This window comes from Astatotilapia calliptera, chromosome 18, assembly GCF_900246225.1.
Source record: "Astatotilapia calliptera chromosome 18, fAstCal1.2, whole genome shotgun sequence".
In the NCBI taxonomy this organism is placed as follows: domain Eukaryota; kingdom Metazoa; phylum Chordata; class Actinopteri; order Cichliformes; family Cichlidae; genus Astatotilapia; species Astatotilapia calliptera.
In genome coordinates, this window is record NC_039319.1 from 5,540,837 (window position 1) to 5,564,139 (window position 23,303).

General features: G+C 38.4%; 1 protein-coding gene across 1 annotated transcript in view; it reads right to left on the reverse strand.

The window, feature by feature from the left end:
* Positions 1-4,960: 4,960 nt before the first annotated feature.
* vipr2 (vasoactive intestinal peptide receptor 2) overlaps positions 4,961-23,303 on the reverse strand; it is a 71,320-nt gene continuing 52,977 nt past the window's right edge. The window contains exons 5-13 of the mRNA XM_026149467.1: positions 17,172-17,269; positions 16,922-17,054; positions 14,551-14,701; positions 13,532-13,592; positions 11,269-11,338; positions 9,597-9,688; positions 7,611-7,740; positions 7,471-7,512; positions 4,961-6,312 (exon numbers count right to left, since the gene is read on the reverse strand). Coding sequence (XP_026005252.1) covers positions 6,142-6,312; positions 7,471-7,512; positions 7,611-7,740; positions 9,597-9,688; positions 11,269-11,338; positions 13,532-13,592; positions 14,551-14,701; positions 16,922-17,054; positions 17,172-17,269 — 948 coding nt within the window. The 3' untranslated portion in view covers positions 4,961-6,141. The remainder of the gene's footprint in view (positions 6,313-7,470; positions 7,513-7,610; positions 7,741-9,596; positions 9,689-11,268; positions 11,339-13,531; positions 13,593-14,550; positions 14,702-16,921; positions 17,055-17,171; positions 17,270-23,303) is intronic.

The window sequence follows — 23,303 nt, forward strand, 5'->3', positions numbered from 1 at the left end:
AGATCATGTCATTTGCATAATATGTCTCTTCCATTTTATTGATCTAATATTTCTATTTCTTTGAAAGAATTCAGTATTTGTGTCTGAAGCATGAGATGAAATCCATGATGCATTACTCTAATTAAAATCTGTTACATGTGAACTTCAGCTAAGGAGTCAGAGTGACCACAGTTCACTGCCCATGCTGTTTTTCTCTTATCTGATGAGAGGAATTCATCCTAATTAGAGGGCAGATAAAGGACATTTGTTAGACAGCATTGTGTAAGATGATTGGACCACCGATACAGTCTGTTTGTTTTGACAATAATATCATTACTCAAACAAACATTCATCTTCATTGCAGCTTTCAGATTTTAGCAACGTATAAAAGAGCAGTTCGAGACTACATACCTTCACCAACACGAGGCAGGAACTGAGTCCGTCAGTCTGGATTAGCTTCTGATATTTCCAAGACATCAAGACAGTGTGCCCAATTAGAATTTTAATAACCCTTGCACTAAATATATATATGAAAAAGAGTGTAACCCAGGATTTCATAAGCTTGTTATGATGTGTTTACTTGATAGGTTAGTAAGCGTCCACTGTGAGAAACCAAAGTTGTTTTAAACAACTTTTGCTTTGTTCTGATCAACCTTCAACCGCTGAAACTTTATAAAAGACTAAATAAACCAGAAGCAACAAAAGCAGTGCACAGAATCTGTTTATTTTTTTAATTTTCATTCAAGCTGTGCTTCCATTTCAATGTCCTTGTCACATGTTCGGATGTCTTTTAAAAGAAAACAGTCACTAATTTCCAACCACATCAATCAACAATGAGCTGCAAAAGAGTTTTCAACAGGCTAAAAATAATAATAATTGCAACATTTGAAATGTGCTGAAGGAGAGACTGCTTTAACACATTTTAGGAATCTTCTTTTGGGCTTTGTGAACCACAATGGAGAACTGCCTGCTTATTTGGGTACCAAATAAGAAAACAGGTAAAGGTAAAGACCAATTCATGGTTTCTGCGGACTAAACTCAAACAAGCAGATCTGAACATGTTATGTGCACTAGCAAAGGAGTCTATCGTGAATATGGTGAAGGCTGGATATTTTTAAAGTTCATTATAAAATGTAGTATTCCATAAATGGATACCATAAAGTACACTCTTTGTGTGAGCTGAAGAAGCCAACACATCAAATTTTAACCTTTGATGGTGTAACGGTGCACAACCTGTTTTTTATGTGCAATATTGCTAGAAGAGACAGACACAACCACACACACAAATAGCAACCAAAAACAAGATGTGGAAGTGTCATCAATAAAATATACATGGTGGAAATTTATGTGGTGCAAAAACCAGGTTTTTATGTAAGTTTTTTGGCACATATTCCGTTGTTTCCCTCTGAGGACCCAAAATTTGGGCTGTGCATGAATTTCCTCACAGCTGGCTATGTGGCCTCTTCAACATGGAAACCATGAACTGGCCTTGAGTCAGACTCTAAAATGAATAAATTATAATAAGGCCAGTAGCTACTGTTCTCAGGTGGAATAAAAGCTTCCACGACATTTATACAGCTAGGCTCATTCCTGTTTGAGATGAAGACAGTATCAGCACTGAAGGGGCCACCAACTGCTGGGATACGCTTTAGATTGTGTAGATCAGGAGTCTCCAACTCCAGTCCTCGAGAGCTACTCTCCTTCAGCTTTAAGATGCATCCCTTTTCCAACACAACTGAATCGAATGATTGGCTTGTTACCAGGCCTTTGCTAAACTTGATGGCCTGCTGAAGAGGTAATTCAACCATTTCATTCAGCTGTGTTGGAGCAGGGATGCATCTAAAATCTGCAGGACCAAAGCTCTCGAGGTCTGGGCTGGTGTAGATACTATAATGGGTTCAAAGATTTTAAAAGTAGTTTTCAGAGTCTTTGAATCACTTGAGGCTATTAGTAATGATGATAATTACACAATTTGCAAGCTTTTGAATGGTTTTGGTTCAGATTAGTTTAAGGAAGAAATGGATAAAACCAACCCCAGTGACTTCAAATGATTTTGAACTGCAAACAAGTTTGGCCCAAGTGTCTAGAATTTTCAATGTAATAAATGTTACCACCCAGAAATCATGTTCCTATCATTGAGGGGACAGACAAACAAGCAATATTAAATAAAATGCAAATTTCCAGAGAGTTACATTCACACAGTGCAATGCTTACAATGGTAGCCTTTATCAATCATCTTTTGCATGACATTCATGGTGTCTAAGTACAAATACATGTGTTCAGGCGACATGATTCGTAGCATCACGTCAGTCAACATTAAATATGAATTCACTCGGCAAGTCAACACTGTGTGGTGTATATGGTTTTGTAGACTCTCAATCATTTGTAGTCACATAGATGTTAAATGACACACTGAGTAACATAGTGACATCTTTTAAGGTACTTGGTAACACTTTCATTAAGGCAACAGCTTTGTTTTGAAATTACAACTGAAATTTCTGTACAATTAAACAAGTTGTTTAGTTAAATTAATCGACATTGATTTCAATAGATGATCACTTGTTTAAATCGTTATTTAAACATGACCAGGTACAGCTTGTTAAGTGGGAACATTTACTTATTTAGTTTCTGTTTAAGGACCAAATAATTTTTTGACAAAATCAGCAGCAGCTGAGCTAAAACCTTAGTATGGACACCTGTACCCACCTGCTACTAAAACTGTTAATAAATATCTTAGACTAAATGATTGCTGTGTTTTTGTTTTGGTGTGTGAGGACATTTCATCTCTCTTTCAAGACGCTTGTTGGGTTGAGTTGGGAGTGTGGGATGAATTGCCTGGTGGGGTTCTTAAGACTGCATTCTAGGTTACTGAGACCTGGTGTTTTAAGCCGCCACCTCTGTTTAGTGCTAACTGTTTACAGGAGATACAGACGGCCTATTTTACTCCTGTCACAGACACAGATGAGTCTGTCCTGTTGAGCTGGCTCTTTATGTTGTACCATGCATCTGACTGGTTGTAGGTGGATGACAATGACGAAACAGAGGGATGATATTTCTTCACAAACCAAAAAGTAATCCAGTAATCCAAGGTAACTAAATCCAAGTACTTAAAACTACCATGAAGTGGATTACTAAGAAACTACAAAGACATGTTACCATGAAGAACACAGTTGTCGTTATCTATACTATTCAAACATGCTTTATCTTTTTGCCCCCTCTTTTTTTGTCATTTCCTTTTCTGTCCCTTTCCAAATTTTTAACAAAGCACCATTTGCACCATAGACAGTGAATCCATGCTGCAAGTCTGCTCTTTAGGCATCTCCCTGTCTGTCTAATAAGTTCCCATAAAATAAAAGCATGAATAAAATCCCCAAAATAACTCTTGAAAGAGTAAAGCATCATACATTCCTAGTAACGTAATATATAGTATTTTGTATCATCTGCTGATATGCAGAGGATACCATAAAAATGTAATAAATAATAATCGCTTTAAAAACAAAACAGAAATTTCAAGACTCATCTCTGCCTCAGTGTTGTTCACCCTGCAAAACACATTGAAATAAGTTTGGACAAATATCTGATCTCCTTCTAAGTTCTTCAAATTTTATGGACCAGATTATTTGCTGCTGCAAGTATGACTTTACCTCGATGTTTATGTGTATTTTATTAACTATATTTTGTGACACAACGCAAGAACTGAATGCTGATTTAAAATATAGGGACACACACATACACTTAAATTAAAGGTTTGAAGAGGAAACTACTAAAAATAATTCTGTATGCCTTAAATCAAGTGTCACCAGAACTTTTTGTATTGTGCTGACCATTAAATACAACATGTTAAAGAAAAATATAGCACATTGCAAAAAGCAAAAGTTTTCATTTTTTCGCGTTTTGTCTTGACAAAATATACAATTAGAATCTACAAGAAATCACACGTTAACAGCCGTTTACCAAAAGCAATCAAAAAAAGTCAAACACTGAGGATTTCATGCAACTACCACAAAACACTGGTTGCATGAATAAAACCAACATAAAGTAAAACATTTCATAGTTACTTGTATCCACCAGGCACTTCTGCATTAAGTGGTGACGGCCTGGAGGTTCTTCTGCTGAAACACATTAAATGTGTTTTGAAGCGAATTTCTATCATATAAACCTCTTTTTATGTAAGTAATTTTAAAGACAACATTATTTCCCAACACAGGCTCTCACGAACACGTCATCTTGTTAATTAAATGACATCTTTAAAGTGCTCGTCTGTGTTGTGTCTTTAGAACAGGTCACCGAGCACTGTGCCAAAACCATCAGAGCATGGATGAAGAGTTTGGAGCATGCTCAGGACTTCTCAGTGACAGCAGTTTGTTGACTGTGCATTAAAATGAAAGTGTTTACCAATGGTTTTGTTTTGTTTTTAACCATAAGCCCAGAAACACTGAGCTCATGTGCTGACCTGGGTCAAAATTTCGACTTATTCTTACCAGTAATTTTAAGTATCAAATGGGTGGGTGTGGCCACTGTGGACTAGTAAATGATTCACTGAAGTGACAAGTTGTCACCTTTCCCTGTATATTTGTAAAAAATCAATCATTAAAACTGACCTTTATGTGAAATGGTTCGAAAAAAAAAAACTAGGAGAAGCTTATTAAAAGAACAGCTAGAGACACTAGAAGTAAAAACCTAATGTTTAAAAAAATATTTACAAATCAATTTTTACAACTTTATTTTTTTTTTAAATTTACATAACCAAGTTTTTCTATTTAAATGATAATAAATGTACTACCTATGGCCTCCAAAAGGGATAACATATGCCCAAATTTGGGTTTGGAGACAGCTGTGGTAAAAAGGCAACAACAATGACTTGGTACTGGAAGCAAATGCTGTGTTAAAGTTGGGTTTGGACACCAGCATTTCTCACAGATTTTTGGAAATATTCCCATTAGGACCCAGTATGCAAACACAACAGCAACTGACAGGAGGGTGGCGAAACACAAGAGGCTTTAATCAGGAATTTGATAACTTAAGGTGCTTTACAGAGTGACAGCCAGCTAGGAGCACCAAACAACAGGAGAACATTTGGAGGCTAAGAGTCTATTTTTCTAAGACAAACACCATGGAGAGGGAACAGATGGACTCAATCAAGACAATAATGAGAATAGGAAATTAAAAAAGATTGGAATTAAAATCGACCACATTAAGATCATTCTTTCAAAGCAGGGATTAAACTGAAACAGGGTGAGGAACAAACTCACACAGACACCTGTGATAAGGCTGGGAGAACACAGGAGGCACATGGAAAAGGATTGAAAACATATAAGAAAGAACTAAGGTGAGTAGTTTTGCGGGATTTAATGACAGGACTGTCACTTTGCTGCGTTATTGCATACAGCATGCACGTTCTGGAAACTAAATCCTGACACGGCTACCATGAATTTTAGGTCAGTATCAAACAAAAAAGTATTGCAAGGTTTCCCATAGCCAATCTATTATATTTTACAACATGGCTCCAAAATGACAGCTGGTAAGACTGCAGCACAGTATTACCAGCGGTGTTAAATCGCACAGCAGGCAACAGTTATATAAAGATTTGTATACTGAAACAATCACCTGTTTTGCTTTCTGTTAAAGACAGCAAAAATGGTTCTGTTTTTTTTTGCATTTTTTGCAAGAGCCAATTTAAAGTCTGCAGCACCTAGATCATGCTGTTTCTATTACACATATATGTTTGTTCAAAAATATAGATTTCAATGCATGCAACATTCAAGTATATACATTTTATATCTCATCTGTGCACAAAGTTCCAGGTAAAACAGTTTAAGGACGTTGCACATGTTTTTCTCTGCTCACGCAGCAGACATCATAGCATAAAGACTGCAAAAAAAAAAAAAAAAAGGCTCTTAGCAGCAAACACAGTAAACCTCACTGGACAGATCTGAAAAGTTTTTGATCCACTAATGAGAAACTTGAAGGCTTGCAGAGATTTGTAAAGCTAAAACCAAAATCTGCACTACAATGATGTGCAGGTCCCACCCTTGTGGTACTTCATCTCAAAGTACTACTTTTTTGTATTTTCCTAATAACTTTGTAAAACTATTGGACCCAGGTCAATCTTAAGACTGCATTTTTTTGTATGTTTGTTTGTGTGTCAAAGACCTCGTGTTCTCACAGCACCGAGGTCTCTGTCTGCAGAATGGACTGGGTTCTGGAGTTGCTGTGAAACTGCACCATGTGCTGTGAACCGTTTCTGGAGGCGAAGGTGTTGTTGTGGCGATTCCTGCTCAGACGACAGTTCAGATACATGCTCCGCCATTTTCTTTTTAGCTCACCTTGAACCTTCAGGAACAGGTAAAATAAAAAAAATTTAATAATTTGGATCACCTAAACACCAATATAGCTAAAAAACTTGATCCAGTTAGTCAATGCATCTCATCTGCCACTTCTGGGGGATACTAAAAAATGGGAGACACAGCCGTGTGTGTGTGTGTGTGTGTGTGTGTGTGTGTGTGTGTGTTTAAATAATTTGATCCATTTGGTCCAGCAACATTTGGCATGATTATGTCTGATTATCTGTGTGATCATCTTATATAAGCCAGGATAAATCAGCCTGCTTAGTTGGTGGAAAATTCAGTTTCCCATTCCCCAGTTTCAGTTGGAGCTCGGGGTTGCAGAATGGTGGCAAGAAGAATGCTGTGAGACCAAATTTAGAAAATCTTTCTCAGCATTTGCATCAATGAGCACCTTCCACTTTAGGAAAAGAACAAGGAAAAGATGCTTCCTTGTTATTTTGTATCCAGTTGATCAAATTGCCTGAGTGGCATCTTAAATCTATAAATACTTTCCTCCTTTTTGATATCTGCCATTCATCTTTGTTTTTCTTCATATTCTCCATGAGTATCTATGGAGAACATAAAACTTTGCTACAGTTCAATCACTACCTCATTCCAAATATTAATCACACATATCAGTTACATGCACAGTAATTATTTGGGATCCCGGGCAGCTTCTAACTGATTGAGCGGAACTTCCTCCATCTGTCAAATTCACCACTCACCAGTATTTATGATAATGTAATGGAACACATCATGATACATCCAATGATTTTACATAAAGTCAAAAGGTGTGACAAATTCAGCTAACACAGTGTAGCTAAGTTTATTAATGAATGGAGTCTGACTGGCAGATAGAAGGAGGACACTCAGCAATCAACACTTTGCAGATTTTAATTTTAAACACTTTTTAATAAACGAATATAAGGAAAACACGTTTTAGCTCCAACAAATGTAATTTATTAAATGTTTCTATGAAAGTTTGACAAAATTAAGCAAAACAGGCACACTATCAGTTGAGTATAGAAACATTCATGGATAGATTTTCTATTTTGCCTCACAGAAATCACTTTCATTCAAATGTTTTACTGTTTAATCAATTTGGCTGCTCATTAAAATGACTAAATCCATACTTTGTATTTTATCAGTTCACCTGATAACTTACCTCACTGTTCAGGAAACAGTAGAGAATGGCCACGACCAGACCCTAAAAAAACAAACACTTAATGAAGTAAAGTTTTTTCAGAAAAGTTTCAGCATCGCTGCTTTAAAGGATCAATAAGGTGAAAGACACTTGTTCAGCACCTGAAAAGATCCAAGGGCAAGGTCAAAAAATATTTTATAATCTTCTGCGATGGATTCACTGAGAGTCACGAAGACCACATAGTGGATGCCAAACAAAGGAATCAGCAGGAGTGTGGATTTGGCCAGCCTCCTGAGAGAGAAACAGTCATATACAATTATTTTATGATACAATTTAAGAATAAGACATGATGCAGTGTTTCTTTTAATTGTTAATTACAAGACCGATGCAATAAATCAGTTAAACATGGATGACTAGGGTGCCTAATTCGTCTGACACGGATTCTTTTGTAGGTGGTCCAAACATACTTCACCATACTCTGCTCACCTGGGCCTTGCAGCCTGTAAAAACAAGCATCTGTATTCACTCTTTCTGCTGTCTCAGTGTTAAACATAAAAATACACCCAATGGTAATGTGAGGCAGTGAAATAGTGGAAAGATCTAAGGAGCTTGGAAAGAAAAGCGTCTGGACTTATTGAAGTTGCTTGAAGACGTTTCATCTCTCACTGAAGTGTCTTCAGTTCAAAGCGCAAATGGAGGAAAGTCACAGATTTATGTGGACATAAACAAAGAAGCCTGTCGGACTTTTTTAAAACTGAGCTCGAACTGTTCTCTTGAATTGAGATAACTCGCTGCATCTGCTGTCCAGGGTTCTGCTGGGAGGCTCACACCATCAACAAATCTGATATCAGAAGTAATCTTTCCAAAAACCCTTTACATCCCACTGCAATCAGACTACTAAATGCACCCATCCATCTGTGCTCTAACACCACGCTTGCTCATGAGTATGGATTTATTTCCAGGGTGATACCAAAGTATTCCCAAGCCAATTAAGCCAGTCAGTTGTAGTGTTTCCCACTTCTGCTCCAGGGTCTCCTCCTGGCTGGACATGCTTGAAAGTCCTCTGCTAATTTGTCTTTATTTATTATTTTATTTATAATATATGTTATTCTATTTCTTTGTGTATTTATTGTATGCACATTCCTCTTTTTGACTTGTCACATTTTTGTAGGACTTTAATAAATTCTTAAAACTTTGCCATCAACCTTCTTTTGTGTTGACATCTTCAGCACTGCTGCTGCACGTAGATCAAGGATCTGTTCACTACACTTTGTTGGCTGTTTGGCATCAGTTTGGCTCATTTAAGGAACTTTCTTGGATACAATTCCTATTTGTCTCTTTCACACTGTGATTATGAGTTCATAGAAAACCCCATATAAAAATAAATTGACATTGTTGGGCAAAGCCTCTCAACAGTGGAAATCTCAAAAAGTAAGAAAGAAAAGTCGCACTTTTCCACGTGGCATCGGGATACAAGTGGACAATCAAACTGCTCATGCAGCACACTCCCAAAGAAAACGGTAAAATCCTCTTTTCCTTCATCACTCCCAAGCTGTCAAGTGTCAGCTCAGTCTTCACCTACACCAACAAGAGATCCTGCAGTGAAACAAATTGGGCTTACCCACCACCTCTCGCCACTAAATCGTGGATCCCTGTGGACATGAAGAATACCTGACAGCTCAGCACGAGTAAGATTTCACCGGAGAGGAAAACTGCCTGAAGATTAAACAAAGCAAAGCCTTAAACAGACACTAAACTGCAGAGAAAATGTGGCTCCATAAAGGAACAAAGGTTCCCCCCCGTTTCATAAGAGCAGCATCCTGAAACGCTGTCTTGTCGAATGAGCGTTAGCGTCACTCTTATCTCAGTCAGCAATACTAGAGGATAAAAAATGGTCTTGGTGTCTCAGATGATCATGTTTTATACTTTGAAGAATTTAGCTGACTCTTTTATCCACAGCAGCTTTTACTGACTGAGCAGGTGTCATTTACTTGATGACACAACAGTTGACACAACCTGTCACCTTTTGTTAACTTGGCTTCAAGTGCATGTTGGAAAAAAATGAAAATATAACAAAACGAGGATCCAGGAAGGCAGAGGTGCGGTTTCCTTTGTGCTCATGCTGAGAGCATCAAATCGAATCCTACCTGTACTGTGATTGGTCATTGCCGCCCACGTCAGGACACCTCAGCTTCTGAACCAAGATCCGAATGATGCAGATGAACTGAATGAAGTTTACCTTGGGGGGAGTGAAAAAATAACTTATAATCCATAAGGGGTGATTTTTATTTTGCTGTGTTCGATACTTTGCCACCCACCAAATCCAAGAAATAGGAGGTCATGATATAAACGCAATTTAAAACAGGAAGGCCTTGTTCTATATAAAAAGCAGCCTACTTTATTCTTTTTTTAAAAAATGAGGGATTTGTGTCTCATCATTGAACAGAGATTTTTTTTGCTTGTTAGGCAAATGTATAAAGTTCTTCCTTAAATACGTAAAAAAAAAACCCAGACTGAACTTGTTTTCTGTTACAGTTATTTTCTGTTGTTTCAGATCTTTTTTAAACATTACAAACTGAAATAATTTAGCAAAAATTAGCAAAATATCTCTATCGCTGCATAATGCCATCATTCTAATGTTTAGTGTTGTGTTTTTCCTGCTAGCTAAAAGGCGATCATCAGAGAACTTCTAATATAATCTAGAGCTCCTGTTCTCTGGACCTCTGGTTCCTTAGGCGAAACAGTCCAGAATGAATGGGATCCTATGGTGCTGTAGTCCAAACACAGACCTTTTGGCAGGCAAACATTTTCCTCTCACACTTCTCATCATGTCTGTGACAGAAGAAGGTGACAAAATATAGTCCTGAGGAAAGAAAATATTTTCACAAGACTCTGTGCAGAAATTAAGAGAGTAAGTATCTGCCAGCTGGTCTGACCACATCTATAAAAACAGAAGTTTTGCTACTTTGTTGGTCTGGTGTATTTGTGTGTTAACAATATGCCGCAATCTTCTCAGGGGTGGACGTCCCAGAAAATTGACTGTGCTGTACTCAGAAATTGCCCTGCACCCTACAACCATATAACATGGGTACTGGTCGCAGTTAAAATATTATGAATATATATGAACATTTAAGTTAGGCTACATCTTTGCAGTTGGCTGATACAAAGCACTGCATGCTGTAGGTCACTGATGCCTGAGACATACTGATTTAAAAAAATTTGAGGGAGGGAAGCTGATTTATTATCCTTTAGGATGTTGTAGAGTGGATAAAATGGTCTGTGAGCCACCTCTGTCCCTCGGGCCATATTATATCCATGTATGCCTTTAAAGGATGAAAGAGATTATGGTGGGCTGTCACTCAGCAGGGCAGCAGGAATGCACTCAGCGGGAATTCCTATGAAGTTAACACCTTGAGACATGAGGTACTAACACATCACACTGCTGTTTTTGGACATTACACAGAACGCTTGGTCATGAGTATGAACTTATTTAAGACTTTCTTTCAGGTTTTAAAAGATCTTAAAATCAAAAGGCTCACAAACTCTAACACTTTAGTGAAATATACCGGGAGAAACAACTGTAATATCATCCGGTAATGCTGTTTGCTGTCTTCTTGATACATTTTATTTTTCTTCAGATTTAAAAAATGTGAATAAGGTCAAAGACAGATATTGTTTCACATGACGGGCTTATTTGTTTTCCACTTTATGTTTTCAGTACTTGTTTTTTCTAATCAACCAGTTTTTCATTATAGGCAACTGAATGCTTTTTTAACCAATACGCAAAATCTGCAGGTAAAAATGAAAGCAATGGCTTACCATAATGGAGAATCCAATTGGTCCGTTGATCACCCAGTTGGGTATGGGTTGGTCATTTGTTTCCCAGCACCTGAAGGTCACACAAAAATATGAATGTAATAGTTATGTAAATATTATATATAACAGTAATAAAAAATGGGCATTTTAAAAAACAGAGGAAGTGCTAGTGGACCAATAAATGTTGAATCACTGCAAAAAGTACCATAAGATGGAAAGAACCTGGTCTTCACTGCTTAACTTGAGCACTAGTAATTTATCTACAAATTTGGAGGAAGCCAGATGGTAATAGATCCCATCTTACTGACTCCTTTTGTGAGAAAACATAATTCTAACTCTATGTTTGATCTCTACTAATGAAGCTCATTTCTGCTGCAGGCAATCCTGTGACCTTCACTTAAAGTCCAAACCTTTACGTGGGGCGTAGATCAGCTAATAAACATTCCAGTTTATAGTGACAGTGTCAATATTATAACTGAGCCCCCAATGTGCCAATCAATCTCTTTTGATTTCACCTATGTAAAAAGGTACAAGTTTGAAATCTCAAGGTTCTTTTAGATAGATCACAAGCCTGAATGACTACAGACGTGTCTCAAATCCCCACCACCACCACCACAACCATACCCCAATTAGGCAATGCTGTTAACATGGCACTGCACTTCATCCTCCAGCACATAGACCTCCAGTAACTTATGTCTGGTTATTTCCGTAGACTTTAATTCCTATCAGACTCTCAGATCTTTAGCAACAGATCTCCCCAAGGCTGTGTACACTCTCCCCTGCTTTTCTCCTTGCATACCAACCGCTGCACCTCCAGTCACCAGTCTGTCAAACACCCGAAGTTCACAATAGACACCACCCTCATCAAACTCATCTCAAGGATATGTGTGAGGGTGCACTGACAACCTTATGACCAATTCAGAGACAACAGCCAGGAGCTCTGTGCTGTTAAATCAGTGGGGATGATTGGGGTCTTCAGGAGGATCCCATGCCCAACATAAGCCTGCATGACTGCCTGGTGGATACTGTAGGTCTTGGGAGATGAAGACTTCAAAGTTGAGGCAAAACATCAGCTCCCTCATTACAAGACCACAGCAGAGGATGCACCTCCTGCAGCAGCTGAGGAAACCTAAACTCTGAAGTCAGTGGTGGGATACTCCAACTCCTCCTCCCTTGAATCACATCCTCTGGCAGGAGGCTGCGGTCCATCAGGACCAATACTGCATGGTACAGTTTCTTTCCATCTTTATCACTTTATTATTAATGTTAACACTCCCATAATCAGACCATTAAAATCTTCACAATGGACTCCATTGCATGCCGTAAATATTGAGTATTTTTACAAAATGTATATGTTCTTATGGTTCTTATGACCAAAACCATTTTGTTCATTTGGGTCAAACTCTTCACTCTCTTAAGGTCATCGTGTCTTTGGGGGTAAAATGACACATTTAAATATGACAGATTGTCCTAACAATTAAATATTTAAGCTTTCTGGATATTTGGATGGTATGGTTCAATGAAATAAAAGTCAAGGAAACTAAATGACTCACTGTTGTGACTTAGTCTCAGTCTTCTTCTTGGCTTTGGTAATGAACTTAAAACTTAACAAATTTCATTATCATTCTCCTCACACTCTGGAGTGATGTCCTTACTGTCCTTTGCTATCAGACCCTGCCTCAGTAATTGTTATAGACTTGTTTCAGAAGCTTGTTTTTATAGTTCGCCTACACGGCATGACTCATAGATAATGAGCTGCAGTGCCAGTTGCAATAACGTGCAACAAAAGCCAAACGCCACCAGGTTCCTGTGATGACATCTCAAAGCAAACCCTGTCAGCTAAGTTATCCAATAAAGTGCACTTTGACATGTGAGATATTTCTCTTATTAATTGAAAAACTGGGCCCCCTTCCTGCATGGTAATGAATAACAGTCTAATCAATAAAATGCAATTTGAGGCCCTAACGAAAAAACAGAGGCAGTGGCTGTTGAATACCAATGCATGCCTCTCTTTAATGTAACTGGAGCTGCCTAACTTCTGTCAACCTTTAAAGGAGAATATAATAAACAGCTCCAGAGAGAGCATGACACATAGACACATGTCAACTTGAAGAAAAACAAATTGCAGACAGACATTCAGTCAGAATGTAAATCTATTTAGTAAAATATAATCCATGTATGTTTAACAGACTTTATATAGTTCATAAATAACAAACCTGGACTGCGTTTCTATGGTGATAACTCACTCTCTGATTGTTACACTTACCCCGTGTCTTCCAGATAAATCCTCGTTATCACCCACGCAGACACAAACACAGTGGGGATTCCTGTCAACAACCATGAAGTATAGAAAATATTATCACATCGTGTTTGCATTTCTTATTTTTTTTATTGCTAGTTACGATTTAATCTTTCTGAGTAAAGTAATGTGAGTTCCATCCATGTATTAAGACTCTAAACAGATTGCTTCAGTGTATATTAAGGCTTTTAATTGTTTGTTGATAAATTCCATCTCAAGCTCAAAACTAGACGGTGTTATACTGTCTTTCAGAGGAGGAAAAATGGAAATAAAAGATGAACATTGCTTCTGGAAACTAACAACCAGCAGGGGAGAAATCCTCTGTTTGGGAAAAGATGTCCCATGGGGATTACCATGACAGTTTCTCAGTCAGACCTAATCTTTTCTAACATCTGGTTTTAAAATACCAAGAAGGCAACAGCAGAAAGGCTCAGTTCAGTTATTATGCAACTTCACTAAGGTCTCTTTTCCATTAGTACCTAATAGGATCGCCTCGCCACGACTCGACTCGGATTAGCTGGCTTTCCATTACCATCGAGTAGCAGCAGCACTGCAGACCACGCCCCACCGCAGTTAGCTTCAGCATTAATGCACAGCTTTTACTTTGTACTTTTTCCCTAGCAACCAGAGGTTGTTGGTGGTTTGCCAACCAGTCTGTGTCCTTGTTTAACTGAAGCCAAACCACGTTGAGCATATATGAAGTTTCTCCTTTTCCTTTACCTTGAGCCATTTGGTGAACTTGTAACTTTTCAGTCAAGCATTATATCAAGTTTGAATCCGTAGGATAACAAATGTAGCACGGTATTGTTGAATTTGAGGGAAAAAACATTTGGCTTATTTGCTTAAATAGCTGCCTAAAGTAATGAGAGCTCTGATATCTAATCAAAATCATAACTAAGCTGCTAAACCTGCAGCTATAACAGAGTGAAAGCTCCCACGTGGCCATTTGACTCAAAATCAAATAAAGAATAAGAAAATGTACCTACCCCAGCCGATGAACATGTAGACAATAAAGTGTCGATTTTCAGAGAAAATGACAACCAGCAGAGTGTGGAGGTACAAACCCTCCACCAGCAGCCAGAAGAAGTTGGCCATAATGAAATACTGGAAAAACACCAGGCTGGCTTTACATCCCACCTAAAGAGAACACAGAAAGAGTACAAAGATGTTAAATAGGCTTTGTGTATACTTAAACTATATAATATCAGCCTTGACTGTACATCGCTGACTGTATGTGGTTAATTGTAACCATGAGCACAGTGTAGGATAATCATGTATTTATACTTAGTATTCTGATATGTGGGTATACATTTCCATTTTTCCACTGGATCTGTCAGAGAGTTCACCCAGAGCAGATTATGACGTCACAAGCACCGAGCAGATGAGTGCATAAAGGTCAGAGTGCCCTGACAATCAGGGTGAGTGGAGGAGGAACGTCATGAGGGAAGAGTCAGGCAGCTACTGAGGCAAGGAGAGTATCAGATGTCAGCTTTCTGCTGTCAGTTTATTAGCTGAAACTAATACAACAGTCATGAATTAAAACCCGCCTTCATGAAGGTATAACTGGATGATACTTTTGTGGTGTTTCTGGTTTAAAGCTAGTGTGTTTATCAGTCTGTGTAAAGCGCATCAGTGAGCATACATACATACAGAAATAACAGAAACAGGTTGCAAATTTTGTCCTTTATCTTTTGCCCGCCACACTGCTCTGAACAAGCTGCGATCTTCCTAAGTCGGGATTTATAACGTATTGAAATGACGCAAAGGGTAATGGCGCAGATCGGTGAAATATCCACCCTGTTCTAATCCAAGAGTATGACTGTTGTTATCCTGTCAGATGCATTTGGTGCTTTTTGCATTGACAGAAATATTAGCGATAACAGACTTCATCTAGAGGCAGAGAAAGTTTGCATCGCCATAGAAGGTTCGGAGGTGGCAGTTTAAGTGCCAAGTTTGCCAGACAGAAAACTCAGTAAGGCATACTCCTTTCTGGAGAAAAACACCCCTTGTGCAACATCAGCCCTGCAGAATGAAAGACCTGCAGTAAACATACTAGGAGTAGGTCTAAAATTAGAGTTGGTTGTGTCAGCCTGGGAAAATTGACATTAACATCACTCAAGTGGGAAAAGGAACATGGAAAATAGGCAATAACAAAAAAGTTGCAGAGTTACTGATGCCACACTAAAACATTGCAGATAAATATTTGGTTGATTGCATGAAAAATTAGATCAGTGCCACAAATCTATTCAAATGTTGACTGTGCATTGTAATATGGTTTTAGGTCATAACAGTTAATTGCTATCCAAATAGAATGATCTAGTTTATAGTAATTCTAATAAATCAGGCAAAGCACCCGGTAAAATACAATATCCTTGTCTTTGTAATGTCCAGGTTATTTTCATGTTCCAATTTTTTAAAGTGTACTAACGCAACAAAGTCGGAAGAATCTCATTCCAAAATGGGAAATCCTACTATCCAAGGAGCACATGGATGCAAGGTTAGAGCACACCAGAGCACCAATGCCAGGGATACCGAGTATCTGTGAGACACCTGTAGCTTTGACAACATTGTATTATCAATGCTTTGGCAATGAAGCTGGGCAGCAATGCAGGCTTTTCTATACACATCAGTGCTGGGTAACTTATAAAAACAACAGTGTAACACTAGGGCATAGTTTCACATACTCTTGCTCACTCACTCAGCACAAAAGTGTCTATTACGCAGTGAAGATGGTGCACAGTTTGCCCCACGGAAGCTTTAAGGATTTTCAGGCTTTTGGATTTGCTCCCATGTTTGTGTGGCTCACTGTATATCCCGGGTGTATTAGGAGGACTGGGTACCAGATTACAACCTAACTCCTCGTGCGTTTAATGAAAGCTGCTCAGTGGTGCATGCAGTAAAGCTTTTTTTTCTTCTTGTCCACACTTCTTCCTTGATGTTCTGCATGCTTCCACAGTTTTAGGACCAGAAAGCACGCAGGCTACTGGCCCTCTCAGCTAAGCAGATAGGGAGCATGCGTGACTGGCTGTTGTCTCACCGAACACATGAATGGGCTAACTGCCAGAAAATTCTGCAGAGCCACCTTCAGAAAATGATTACTTGAATCTGAAGAACAAACTGTCACAGCAGAACGTTTGACAGTTTGAGATGTTAATTTCATATCTGAAGCATGCAGACCTAATTCCCATTTATTATTTCATGCTTTAAACTTTGTCAGGCTTTACGCTGAAACATTTTTCCCGTTGTGACAGTTCTGCTGTTAACACATGAGTGTGTAGCTTTCTGTACTCAGTGCTGCATTGTTGGCTTCCCTCGGGATATGACTCTGCTCGCTGAGGACAGAGGTGGTGACCTCACCAGTGATGGCTGGTTTGAGCAGTGCGAGTTTCGGTTGAAGAGGATGTCGTCTTTCACCAACACCGCCACGGCTCTCAGAATGAAGGAGAAGAAGAGATTGAGGTGGATGTAGTTTCTGGTGCAGTGGAGCTTCCTGCAAACATGTTGGTAATGAAAGAAATGTAGCATAGTGCAGTAAATGTTAAATAAAGATGCTACTTTTTTTTATCTTAATGTTCTGATTTAATAATATTTTAGTATTCAGTCTTACCTGAATAGGCAGAGGATGGCGCACCCTGTAGTGAGGGCAATTAAAGACAGACTGTGACCCAGAGTGTACAACGTCTGCACGACCACGTAGAAGACCAGCTGCAGACAAAGGGGGAAAAAGAGCTTTTGTTAAATTATTAATGCATGTATATCATCCTTAACATATCACTAAACTGGGCCTCAAATTGAGGTGAAGATTGTGAAGCATATTACATTGCCAAAAGTATTTGCTCGTCTGCCTTCATGTGCATGTGAACTCGAGTGACATTCCACTCTTAATCTGCAAGGTTTAATATATCAGCCCACCCTTTGCTGCTATAACAGTTTCAACTCTTCTGGGAAGCTTTTCCACAGGGGTTAGGAGTGTGTTTACTGGATGGCTCGCAGTCTTGGGGTTGAGGTCAAGCCTGTCATGCTCATCCACAGCTTTATGGACCTTGTTTTTTTGCACTGGGGCACAGTCATGTTGGAACAGAAATGAGCCATCTCCAATCTGTTCCCACAAAGTTGGGAGCATGAACTCCCAAAAAACAACCCCACATCATGATCCCCCATCCACCAAACTTTACGCTTGGAACAAGTGCAGTCAGACAAGTTTTGCATCCACCAAACCCAGACTCATCTTTGGACTGTCAAATGGAGAAGCACGATTGTCACTCCATTCTCCACTGCTCTAAAGTGCGTGGCAGCATGCTTCACATTGTTGCATCTGATGCTTAGCATAATGCCAGATGATGTAAGGCTTGGAATCAGGTGCTCAGCCATGAAATCTTATTTATAGAGCTTAAATATAACTATCCGTTGTGTTGCTGAATTATGAAAAATCAAAAATAACTGATGATTTCCAATGCACTTTTATGTAGTTTGAGGTCTTTTATGTAAGTAACACTTACATGTTTTTTATTACAAATACTAAAGCAACAGAAAAATAATCACATAATTCTTGAGGGTCAGATGGGAATGTTTTCCAGTTTTAGATGAAATGACTCTATTCAAAGGGAGATTTGTTTGGGCAGCGTGAGACAGAACCTAACACTCGGTGTCTCACACCAAAAATGTGAGAGTTGGCAATCCTGCATCAACAGCTGTCAAACTGCAGGCAAGTGTAATCACAATAAATCACTTTGATTTAACAGAAATTCTGGACAGAAACATACGCAGTATGTGGCTGAATAAACAATGATAAAAGTGCTTTAAACAAATCAGTGTTTTGAAATTTGGCGTAGACACAAGTACTGACTAAGTGTGTGTTTAATTTGAAGATAAGATAAGATGTGCTTTATTCCTGGGAAATTCCAAACTAGCTCAATAAGGAATGATTTACCATATCAGTGTTACCATTCCTGATATTTGCATGCTTCACATGTGTTGTACTTATTTGTGTTTGTTTGTTTATTTGTTTATTTATAAGGAACCCCAATTTGTAGCATTATTTCTGTTCTGTTTTAGAGAAACCTTAGACAAGATAAGAGTTAAGATAATATATCATATTACAGAAACAATAATTCTATTAAATTCAAACTTAATCTAATGCTGACTGCTTTTATTATTATTTCAACTTTATTAAAAACTGTAGATCTGATGATATCAAATTTGCTCTGAGGAAGATTTGTGTCTAAATCAAATGAAAAAGAGGACGTTAGTGACAAGAGGGGGTGTGGTGGAGAGAGCACGGGATTAATAGAGACAGAGTGAGAGAGGCAGGACAACACAATGGGCGATTCAGCTGCACTATTCGTGACCCAAAACGGGTCACGAATAACAAGTGAACAGGATGAAGCTGCGGTCACACAACAGTAGCCAAAATATATGAACACAATGGAGGACAGGTGTTTCAATTCACAGCTAAGTTGTTCTCCGTGTCAGGAAAAAAGGCACCAAAATTTAAAACTGAAAACTAATTTAGACTCTGTGATTTTTAGAATCTGCACTTGTCATCAGCTCACATGAACTGGTGCACAGTTTGATCCATACATTTGTAAGAGAAACTGAAGCCCTACCCCATACCCTAAACTTAGCTAAAGACGTGGTGAGGACCATAACCATACACAGGAGGAAGAATCTAATCTCGAATGCTTGAAACACTCAACAACAAAACTAACAAAAGGCAGGAACAAAAGGGTTTGCACAAAACTGGCAGGAGAACCTATGAATCCAACAGACTAACCTAACCTTAAAAACTGAGGAAGAAGGAAACTGACAAAAGTTAAGGGCCGAGTTGGAAAAGCTGACAAGGCTGAAGAACGGATGATTTAACAAAGAAAACAAAGATTTTTATTTTTTTTCTCCCCCCCTTTCTCACTGTCCCTCTCCCCTTCTGTTTTTCCTTTCCTTCCTCTTTCTTTCTCCCTTTCCTATCTCTCACTCATGTCTGTCCCGTCTGTAACATCTGAAAATAAAATATAATAAATAATAAAAACAAAGGTCGATCAAATGGACCAATACGGCAATGCCACGATGATCCATTTGGCAAAGTAAATCCATTGGGTATCCTTGTTGGTCTTCAGACAACAATTCTGATGGCTAAAGAACCAAATGGGACAGGCCAAAAAAAAGAAAAAACAACAACAAAGAAAACGCTTTTTCCTTCATATCAAAAATGGGAAAAGGTTAAAAGATTTCGTTTTTTCCAGTTATTCAGGAAGAATACTGAGTGTACTGAAAAGTACATTCATATATATTGAGTAGTTGGTTGGGCTCCTTTATCATTAATTATTCATTACTGTATTAGTGTGGCATCACATGGAGGTGATCAGCTTGTGTCAAAGCTAAGAAGGTATTGAAGTTTACTTTTATTGTAGCATTTAGCTTTTCTGTATGTTTGTCAGGTGTTTCTTATTTTCCTCTTGACAATAATCCATAGATTTTTCATGGGTTCAGTAACATTATAGTCAACAAACTATGTTGCGATAACTTTGGCACTGAATGCAGGTACTACACCCTGCAGGAAAAGGAAATGTCCATCTCCATAAAGCTTGTAAGCAGAGGGAATCATGATGTGCTCTAAAATGTCCCGGTAGATGAATGTACTGACTTCAGATAAAACACAACGACCCGGCCACCATCAACACCAGCTGACAACTAGGAATGTTTAAAGTCCGGGGCCCAAATATCTCTTCCACTGCTTTACCACTCTTCCTCCAGAATCAAGGACTGTGACTTGCAGTCCTGTCTGTGAACAGCTCTCTGTGGACAGCCAGCCATTTAGCCAGGACCTTCTTTGGTTTAGCCTCCATATTGTGGGATGCAGTGATCAACATCTGGACAACTGTCGAGTCCGCAGTGTTCCCAATGACTGTGGTTGTGTGTACTGAGCTAAACTGAGAGATACATGACATTTACACTGTTTTAATTTGCTGAAACTCTAAATTAAATATTACAATAATTTTAAATAACAGAGGCAGGCGAACCGGCATAAACAGAGAGACAAGACAGAAGACAGCGCATGCAGGAAACACTGGGGGAAATGCTAATAATACTTCTATTGATTATATACAGCAAAAAAACAGGGTCAAAAAACTGAAACTCTGCAACACTACAAATAGTCATGGGAAAAACAGTTAAGTCAAGACTAGAGCAAAGACGCAAAATATTAACAAAACCCCAAATGTCAACATAAAGTACTCAGGACTACGAGATATTAACTAGAGATGGACCGATCCGATATTACGTATCGGTATCGGTCCGATACTGACCTAAATGACTGGATCGGATATCGGAGAAAAATAAAAAATGTAATCCGATCCATTAAATATCACGAAAGCACCTCACAAAACTTGCAACAGGCCGTAACTCACCTCAGAACGTTAGCATGTCGGAGCAGTATGCATCACGTGATAGAGCAGCTGTGGCATGCGGGACCTGTCGGTGGTCTGGATAGCATTTGGAGCTTCGCTAGCAACCCGGCATTTCATCTCCGACAAAGTTATCCCCGAGAGAAGTAAAGCAAGTGTGTAAGTCCATCTCTGAATGTTTGTAAAGCATTCCTGCGTTAAGCTTAACGAGCGACTGCCTCTCGCTCTCCGGCTGCTACTTCAATCGTGAAACTGCTTAAATGATCAGCTGATCGGCTTTTCTGTCGGGAGTCCGTCTTTGTTTTTGGCCCACTTTGCACCAGAAAGAGGAAACCAGCGGCTGAACAACAGCAGCACGTTTAAGCTTGATCAGCTGTTGTTAGAATTTATTTAATATTACTTTCTACACCAGGATCTTTTTCTACGTAGCTGACGCTGGTAACTGTGCAGGGGCGGATCTAGCAAAGTTTAGCCAGGGGGGCCGATAGGGCAGGGAAAAGGGGGCACAAAGACATACTTTTCTTTCTTATTCTCATTTAAAATGTCTAGCTTTTAATAAATAATTATCTGACACACAAAGTTTTAATTTGATGTAAAATGAATAGAAGTCAATTACTGTATATAGTGACTATTAAGTCTAATATATATACCCTAGTAAGCTATAGTACTTTTTCCTTTGGGAAGGTACCATCTGTGCAGTCTGCAATTTTGTTGAAGAAAGATGTTGAATCTATTTAATATTTCTTGAAAAATAATTGATTTCTGTGCATTTTTTTTCACACTGCATCAAATTAAGGTTGATTACGTCGATTAAGCATCATGAGGTGGCGCGTGAGGGGTGGTTCCCTATTTTTTATTTATTTATTTTTGTTGTTGCTGGGAGTTGGAACCCTATTAGTTAGGTTGCTTAATATTTACGCTAAGTACTCTTTAAAATACCAGAATAGGGAGGATGGTGTAGGTCTAAGTTTATTAGATTGATCAGTATTGCTGAACTATTAAATATTTTTTTTGTACACAGGTATAACAGAATAGCTTTAGTGTAGTTGTTGTTTTAAACTTGAGTATGAACTTGCAGACTTGCAAAATGCAGCAAGATATTTTAAAAAACAGTTTTGTTGATTAAAAAACACTATATCGGATTCATATTGGTATCGGCAGATATCCAAATTTATGATATCGGTATCGGTATCGGACATAAAAAAGTGGTATCGTGCCATCTCTAATATTAACTGTATGAAACAAATCAGGTTTCCGATATGAATCAAGTAGCTACACCCCCCAACATGTTGTTGTTGTTATTTGTTATTCCATGTTTAGTAGTAAAACGTAGTCAGTATCTATCTCTGTGTCTATCGGCAATTAGGGGCTGGTTATCAAATAACTTCCTGCTTCTAAATACTGATAAGACAGAGTTGATTGACACCGGCCACAAAAATTTCAATACTTGTCTCAAAATTTTATCTTGAAAATTGGTGACTATGTCATAAATTGCAGGGACAAGGTTAAAAACTTAGGCGTGTGGTTCGCCAGGGTACTGTCGTTCGAATGTCATGTAAAAGAGACAACAAAGACCGCCTTTTATCACTTAAGGAACATTGCCAAAATCTGTTTTATCTAGCGACACTGCAGAGGTTCTTCTCCATGCATGTGTGTCTTCACATATCGATTATTGTAATGCTCTCCTTTCTGGGCTACCAAAGAAAGGTTTTAGAGGTTTACAGATGTTGCAAAATGCAGCTGCTCGCATTTTAACTAAAACTGGAAAATTTAAGCACATTACCCCTGAACTAAAATTCCTTCATTGGCTACCTTGTCAGGTTCAAGCAGATTTTAAGGTCCTGCTGCTCACTTCCAATTCTTTAAATGGTTTGGCGCCTTCATACCTCCCCGACCTTTTGCACCTTTATGTTCCATCCTGTCCTCTAAGAACTTTTAAAAGGCCAGAATCCTGGCCTTTTAAAAGTTCTTAGAGCCAGAAGACTATAAAAGACTATTGAAGAGTGTGGGGTTTTCTTCTCGTGCCCCATTTTTGTAGAACAACTTCCCTGAAGATATTAGACAGACATGCTCTGTGGAGGTTTTTAAAGCTGATTGAAGACCTACTTGTTCACCGTTTTTAAATTTTTATTATGTTTTTAACTTGTTATTGTGTTTTTAACTTGTATTGCTATGTGTTGCTTTTATTTATTTATCTCTTTATTTTCAAATAGCTGTACAGCACTTTGTTTGAAAGTGCTTTATAAATAAACTTATTATTATTATTATTATTATTATTATTATTATTATTCTGAGTCACTGCTTAAGGGGAATTTGACTCAGTTACTTAATGACGACAC